This window comes from Corvus brachyrhynchos, unplaced genomic scaffold (genome assembly GCF_000691975.1).
Source record: "Corvus brachyrhynchos isolate BGI_N302 unplaced genomic scaffold, ASM69197v1 scaffold60, whole genome shotgun sequence".
NCBI lineage: Eukaryota > Metazoa > Chordata > Aves > Passeriformes > Corvidae > Corvus > Corvus brachyrhynchos.
In genome coordinates this window covers 458205-466837 of record NW_008236767.1, presented here as the reverse complement: position 1 = coordinate 466837, position 8633 = coordinate 458205, and the positions used below count along the sequence as shown (strand labels likewise).

General features: G+C 40.3%; 1 protein-coding gene across 1 annotated transcript in view; it reads right to left on the bottom strand.

Moving 5' to 3' along the window:
- DSG2 (desmoglein 2) overlaps positions 1-8633 on the bottom strand; it is a 23865-nt gene that overhangs the window by 14821 nt on the left and 411 nt on the right. Inside the window, 5 exon segments of the mRNA XM_017727394.1 lie at positions 271-415; positions 681-839; positions 1759-1893; positions 2767-2814; positions 8047-8093. Of these exon segments, the coding sequence (XP_017582883.1) occupies positions 271-415; positions 681-839; positions 1759-1893; positions 2767-2814; positions 8047-8093 (534 nt within the window).

Genomic DNA, 8633 nt, shown 5'->3' with positions numbered 1-8633 from the left:
TTCCTGGATTTGTGGTAGCTCTGACAACAAACCAAAGGAGCCACAAGAGGAAATACTGTTCTCTCTTGCCCCTAGGGGGATGCTCTCCCTTAATCAAACAACACAGCCTAGCCTAATAAAAACTTTCATTCACACATGGATAACCTAGCTTATGTCAGCGAGACAATGTGCCCTTGTTATTGCAGATATACTGCTGCAAAGTGCGTATTCTCAGGTCCCCTTGCATATCTTGGGAAAAACTAAAAGAAAAAAAATTAAAAATAAGGTTACCTGTTTCACTTAATTCTTCAATTGAACCAACAAAAATTTCATGTGAAAACACTGGGAAATTATCATTTATGTCCACAACTTTAATTGGGAGATCTATTGGCTCTTCCAGTTTTGCCCCATTCTTATCTAGTGCGTGGCCTCGGACCTGACAATACAGACAGAAACAATAAGCAAATCCAGTGACTGACTGTAACATATATAAATGCATATGCAAAATAGAAATACATCTATTATATAAAAAAAAATCTAAGTATTATAAAAGCGTATTATATAGGCTTATAAATACAAACAGGTATACACACACTAATATCCAGAAATATATATTATTTCAAGCAAACGCATTTAAAGAAAATAAATAAAAAATGGACAGGAGGGTGGACCTGTAAAGAAAAAATTAATTTTCAACTTACAAGCAGAACTGGAGTCTTCTCTCTGTCCACCCTTCCTGTTATGTTCAGGTCACCAGTCTTTCCATTGATAACAAATAATCCATAAGGGGGTTCTGTTACTCCTTGACCAGATATAGTGTAAGTTACTACTATCCCTGTATCTTCAAGATCTGAATGTATCTAGAAGTAATATAACAAATTAAATAGCACTCAGTAAATAAATTCACATTAAAAAGGGCAACAAAATATTTTTACCATCTTGTAATGAACAAACAAAAAAAATATTTAACAAATTTCACTGCTGTCCTTTGACTGTGGAGATCTTGAGATGAATGCAGGAGGGGCTGCATGTTCTGTCTGAGAATTTGGTGCAGGGAGATGAGGAACATCTGGAGCAGGGAGTTTACCTGGGAGGTCAGACCTAAGGTAGCAAATACAACCAGGACTGGAGAAGGGATAGGGTGGAGGAAAAAATGTCAGATCTGGAGATGAACACATAGAAAAGGCTGCAGAGACTAGAGATTACACCCTTTCTCTGCTGTCAGCAGATATACAAAACATCTGGAAAAGTGTGCATTGTGCCAGCATCACCATCAAGGGGCAACCCAAGCAGAGGGTAACAGCTTGCTACCACCTGTAGTAACTTTATATGCTGAATGGACAGGAGTGGTGAATTTAGGTTTCAACACTGGTGCATATCACTCACAAAGGGTTATTTCTAGCTCTGTTTCCTAAAAGACTAGGCATACATAATAATGCTCTATGTACACCCTTCTGCCCAATCACCACCGGCAGATTTGGGACCCACTTGCCAAGTTAAACCCCAGCTGAGTATGGGTGGTGGGGTGAAAAAACTCAAAGATAATGCATTCCCAAAAGCTTAATGAAAAATGGGGCTATGAAAAGATGAGAGACTGAGCCAAATCAGGCTTTAAAAGTAAAGGATGAAGAAGGAAATATATCAATCTTCAGCTGGCATTCAAGAGTCTTTTAAAATTAAAAAAACAGTTGTGCATGTGTTTAGGGCAGCCACACCCTTATTTTACATTTTCATCTCTATTTTTATGTGTATTGCATATTAACTCTTTTCTGGGCTTACTCTAGCAATTGGATTCTTATAGGAATTGTCCTCTTCCTCCCGTATGAAAGCTGGAGGGACCGTCCATTCTCGCTTCTGTCTGATTAGGCTGTTGGGATGAGACAACACGCCACTCCTGTAATTTCGATTATAAACCTGTGAAAAGACAAGATGGAATGTCAGCATTACATTTAGTCATTTCAGATAAATGCTTTATTGCTGCTGTAGCCAAGACTTCTAAATAACATTTGCTCTTTCAATAGCTAGTAACTTCAAAATCATGGAGCAGCATCAGCCTCCTGAGTCACAATCTAAGAGCTACACAGTCCTCAAGCTGGCTGAAGAGGAAAACGACACTGGTCTTTTCATCAAGGCAGAATTAGGTAAGACAGGCTTTAAATATATGCGCAAGTTCCCATGACCAGTGGTTGGTGAAAATAAACCTGCTCTGGAAGATTTAAATGCTTGTCATCAGATGTGGGAAGAAGCTTTGCACTAAGGCTGTTTTGAGCCACCAATTCTGCCTTACCACCATGTTTATCTTCCCACCAATACTGCCTTGCATATTCAACCTTCTCTCTGAAACAGAATGCATGGAAGAGCAGGCCACATATACTCAACCCACCCAATGTCTCTGCTATCCTTGTGCAAGCACCCCTCACTCTCACTCTGCATGACATCCCTCATCCTTTCGTCCACCTTAGTCTCTACTGCCTCTGTTGACTCCCAGATTAACATAGTCAATAAAATAGTGGTTGCTTTCATTTACTGAGTTCAAAAAAGCTATCTACAAATTCAGTGGTTTAGGGGAATTTTCTCAAAGTTCAAAGCCACTCCGTGTGATGGATGTAGGAATCTATTCACTTACTTTTCAGCTTTCATTTCTTTATTCACTATGCAGCTTTCACATTTCAGAAAATGGTAGAATTCAAGACATTTATCAACTGAAGAAAGGCATGGCTTTGACACTCTGCTCAGAGAACCCCTCTTTAGGCACTGATAAAGAAAAAGTTTTCCATTATATCCTACCTTCACGTAGAGCCCATTTCCATAATTCAAACAGATCTGCAATGGAAATTATGATAATCATTATTAATTCTATGTCACTTTAGTAGTACTAAAACTTAACTTTTGTGACCTCCTTCGTAAGAGCAACAAAGCCATAAGGAAGAAGGCTTCTGACCTCTATAAATCAGTATTTATTATTTACCCATAACAGCTTCTGAAAAATTCACCCATAACCATTGACATTAAAAACATACACTCTAACTATGTAATAATTAAGTTTGGCACCTCTTTCCTAGCAGGAAAGAGGTTATAAGCAATTAGTATTTTTTTCTAATAAATTCAGACTTTACAGTAATTTTCAAACAACTCCTTTTTTAGTCCTGCACAATGCTTCACTAGTCCGAAACGATGAGGATGAGCCATTGATGGAATCAAGTGTTGGTTGCTGGCAGCGCTTTGGAGAAGCTCCCTCTTCTGGGCAAACCTTGGATTTGTGGCTGTGGCAGGTTACCAATCACATCAGAGAAAAAAATTGAATAAATAGTGTTTAAAGGCAAGGACTAACCCAAACATCTGCTGAAGTGTATGTGACAGAAGCAGCTGCCACTCAGCACCTTGCTGGGAGGAAAAATGGCACCACTTATTTAAACAAGGCAGAAGTGCTTGCTCTGACAAAACCTTACAGGCCAATGTTCAGTATTGGTACTGCCCACCTCTTCACGCACCAGAACAGCTATGCACACCCTTGAATGACTCAGTTAGGTGACAAATCCTGGCTGGAAGAAGCCAACTTATCAGAGACCCCACATTTATGTCCACTCTCCAGGCACCAAAGACTCTGCAAGTAACAACACCCCTCAAACCGCAAAAAATGTAGGTATTGGGAAACAGCAACAATAAAAAGTAGGCTGTTACAACATGGGAGACCTACAAATCAAGTTTTTGAGCTTTGCACAGGTAGCAAATACTGTTATCGTTCTGAAAACAATTACTACTTATATTTTGCAACTTAGGTGATTTTTTTTAGGCATACTACTGCCTAAGGCAAAGTAGGTTCAGAAAAGGTGGTTTTCTACTCAAATAAGTCAGTCTTTGACTGGTTTCTAGTCTGTTGACTGCGCTCTCCCTATTCCTCCCTCTGACTCAGCCTTGATTACTGAATTGATGACAGCTTTTTTTTTTTAAAGATGTTATCTCTTCCCCACATAATCCAGCAGACTGTGTTGAGCAATACAGCAGATTTCTGTTTCAACTTGTTCAACAAAACTGTTTTTCAAATGGTATTTTTCCAATGTATATATTCTGAAGACAAAAATGATCAAGCAGTTAGTTTCCTAATGGATATGCATTGTGAAGGGTACAGGATCTCACATACCAAGCTGTTTTCATGTATGTTCTTAGTCTTACTTGATTTTATAAATTGTATGGATTTTCAAAATTTATTTTCATGACTAATGAGATTCCACCAGCAAGACTGACAGGAGAATTTTGCTTTATAGTCAAGGTTTTCCAACAGAAGCTGCAACTCCTTTGGAAGGTGAATAACTGTCAAGATGTCATCAGAAACATCCTTAGTTGCTCTAACTGGTAAACTGGGGGGAAAAGTGCTTCTGCCTCAACACTGAATGGGGACAAGAGGCATATGATGAGAAGTTTCCTCGTATTGGAAACCTGAGAACCCAGTATAAACAAAAGTGTCTGAAGACCAAGAATAAGCAGATCTTCCACTGAGATGTGTACCAAAAACGTGTAAAAAAATCCATTAGTCATTATAGACAGAAAATCTTTCATTAAGATAAGTAAAAATCAATTTGTTTGCATAGTAGCGAATGTCCCTCAAAACATTCTGGATTAATGCTAAGACAGCAAAAATTACTTTTGCTCTTGTATTATTCAATCCACAGCCCACAGGTAGCCTCACAAGGGACATAGAAGACACCTACAAAAAATATTTAAGAATGACAATTTTATTCACAAGATGCATAAATACAAGGAGAACAAATATATAAAGGGATCCTGCCTTTTTACTGAAATTTTTCAAAGGTTCCAAAAATTTTAAATAGGGGGAAAAGCACTTTTCAGGGACATTTTCTTCAAGGGCAAGTGAAATGTCAGAATTTAGCGCCCATTAAACATGTGAATTTCCCCCCCTCTTTTTTTTTTAGTATCTTACAACTGCCTTCTGTTAAATGGCTCAGAGTAGGAAACCTCTGTTATTTGCTGTGGGACATAGCCTTGGCTCAAAAACCAGACATCTACTGATGACACCTGTGGATGACAGAGCTGGAAACACATTGTCAGAAGAAAACTGGATGGTTACAAATAAAAGGTCTGAGGCCTGAAGTAATGAAATTGGAATGAAATACTACAGGAAAGCAACAGGAATAGGCAAGAGGGCATGGGAAAGAAGGGAGTGACTGCCATGTATAGGGAGTGCAAGGTTGCTCTTGCCCAAATCCCTGCTCATCTATAGTCAGGAAGTGACTAAAGGACAGATTTCCAACACAAAGCTCAGATTTAAGCTGTAAAGCTATAAAGACTGAGTAACCAAGAAGGTACATGTCTGTATTTGCTACACCATGAAACAGTAATGCCTAGAAATGTGGTCTTTTCCATGTGCTGTGTGTTAGGAGATTTGGAGCTTGCACCTCCTGTGAGTCAGTTTGGTGTTGAAGACAACATGTGAAGACCTTAGAGAAGCAAGCAGGGGGGACCATCCAAGGTCATCTACTAGTACACCTCCTGGCCCTGGGGAAAGACAAACTACACTCAAATGCTTCCTGACAACTGTTTATCCTGTTCATAAAAATGAGGGATGGAGATCCCTCAGCCTCACTAACCTAAGGGGGTGCCTAGATAGTCCTACAGATGAAAAGTCTTTGTTAACTTTTATCTTCATTTTGTTATCCTAATTTTTAGCTCCTTGCAAGTTGACCATACTGCTGCTTGCATGAGATTCAGAGTAAGGCACACTAATTTACATATCTAAATGAAAGCTAAGTGCCTAAACTTTCATTATGATCAGCAAAAATATAGCCAATATCAACAGAGATCGGAGCGCTGTTCAACTTGCCCCCAAACCAGCTCAAATCTATTTCTCTCTGGGCTCTACTAGTTGTAAGTATGCTCAGTTTGAAAACCTAACACAGGAGGATTTGTAGAGCAAAGCGTTTGATGAAGAGAACCCAGCACCACGCAACCCATGTTTTGATGGATCCTTCAGACCAGAATTAGCTTGGTCCCACAGATCCCTGCATCTACACGCAGATGGATGAATCTCCCAATGTGGTTTCACCCAGGAAGGATACGATTCATATACTCCTGAGATTTGCTTCAAAAGCACAATTCGATCCAACCAGACAGGTGCACTCAGCATCCACTGCATCTCCATTTACCATAACAGAAACTTAAACACCTATATTGAGTTGTCTTAACCTCAAACCCAATCTCCTTCTTTGTCATGTTGACAATGCTCTCATTGTATGGTGCAATTCCCTTTTTTTCACAATTCCCTTTTCTTCTACCCTTCATGTATCTGCAAACTTATCAAACATCTTACTCATTGTCTTTTCTCACACACCAGTTCTTTAATGTCCCTTAAAAAAATCGTAAAACAGGATTTCGTGACTTTCGATTGCATTTTGTTTTGGCTGTTCTGTAGTCTCTCATGGACAGATTACTTTTTTCTGAAGTCTGGTATCAAAAGTAACACACCACTTCTGTTCAATAGGATGGATAAAATACTAGACCTTATATATTTCTAAGCTGCTTTCAGACCTCACCACAGCCGGGTTTTCCCTCTATTTTGGAACAATATTAAAATGTTGAATCAATCTACAGATGCTTGTAAATACTTCTACCATGTTTCAACGTGTTGCTGGCAACAGAAGCTAGGTTGCTTTGAATTAGCTCACCTCTGCATCATTTTGTGATGGTTTTTATTTAATTTCTTTCTATGACTTCTGAAAATTACCTGCTACTGACTCTGATGTTACAGTAGCGATCTAATATATTCAGGCCTGAATTTCATCATACCCAGCCTAAGTCTAACATCCCAAACATCAATGAAGTGCAGTCTAAGGAAGACATTCAGAGAAAAAGTATATTTTGCTACTCCCATAGCAAGAATCATACATCTCTGTCAACTATTCTTTCACTCAAATGCAGGAAGCTTTCTAAGACTTCTTCTGTTGAAGACATGGTGTCCATCTCCTTTAGAAACGACTGAGAAACCTCCCAGTCCAATAATCCTTGATAGCCGTGCCCGCCCGGCATCCCAATGGCTCTGGGTGTGTGCCCTGGACGTGCTCCAAGTCAAGCCCAACCCTTTGGGCGCATCACCATTCAGCACAGCCGAACATTTCTGGAAAAGGGTCAGAGGCAGGCGCCTGGGGAAATCTGCCATAACCTCTGCGAGGTACCCAGGGATGACAATACAAGGATGCAACCTGCAGGCAGGGAGGGAGCACTGAGAGATACTTCCAGGAAAAACTGGGAGAGGAAGAACCTACCATTCTTGATGCTTCTAAGGTAGAAGATGCTTTGCGAAGACACTACTTTTAGACTAGTTTTGTTTTTCAGTAGTTTCTTAAGATTCATAAGAAATAAATGACCCTATTCTAATACTCTCAAATAAGAAACTTGACTTTTTGCCACATGAATGTCCAGAGTAGGAAAAAAACCCCAAAATTTCAAAACCCAGCAGTGACTCTCTTTCTATTCTGACATCAGCCAACTAAGGCAGCTTTATTCACTCTAATATCCTATCCGACAATGAGGCTTTTGGGCACCAAACTGAGTTGACTCTCAGTACATCATATACTGCCCCAGCCTTACCCGAAACTGAGGACGATGAGGATTGAGAAAAATAACGTTTTTCAGTCAAAACTAACAGCATCCTGAACCAGTGCAAGCCCACCAAAACAGACGATGGTGTGGCTTCAGGTATTGAAGAGAGAATACATAAAAACTTTTGTACAAGTGGCACTCCATGTTTTCCATCATTCTTTTGGACAAAACGAGGATAAAAACATTTTCCAACCAAACCCCAACTACCAGCTTGCTGTAAAAAAACAGGTTTAACTGTTGCTGGCCAACTTGTGCACAACTGTATGTCTGTATCAAAGTTATCAGGCAACAGGTCTCCAGATAACAAATCTGATCTTGCAGGATACCGAGCTCAGGGAACAAGGTCCCGACCCCCTGCACCTTCTAGTCTGTCTAAGCAACAAGCCATTACTAATTCCTGCCCAGCTGCTCCGCAGCTCCCGGCACAGCCCAGGGCCTGGCCTCCAGCCTCACCTTTGTCTGAGTGGCGGCAGCCCGACTTCCGCAGGCATTCTGCCAGCCTGGAAAGGTGAAAAGCAAAAGAAAATGCCGCAGATACGACAAAGAGTTTGCCGTAAACCAGCTAGAAAGAACTAGAAAGCATCCGTCCAAATCCAACAAACCAAGCATTTTGGTGTCAGTTTGTTACGACACAGTCGTTGCGTTTGGCCTGAGAAAGTATTTTTTAGGATGGGAGGTCTAAGGCTGATGGCTGAAAAATAGTGAAGGCAGGAGAAAGCCTGAAGTGTCCTGGATTGTTACGAATTTTGTGTAATTTTTCTAAGGCGATAAAGACTTCCAAACTTTTTGATTCATCTTCCCTCCTGGCACTATTCCCTCGAAAGGGAAACACAATTTACTAGTACAGATACTATACTGAACATGAAAACAGCAAAAATGTGAACTCCTCACTGCGTTCCTGTTCCTCCCGCCGCCGCAGCAACCCCACCCATCCCGGACACCGTTCCTCTTGGGATTTTCTACCTCCACCTGCTTTCAGGCAGCGAACGGCGATGGCTTTTATATAATTCCCAAAGAAAGAGAGAAAAAACCCGTTCCCA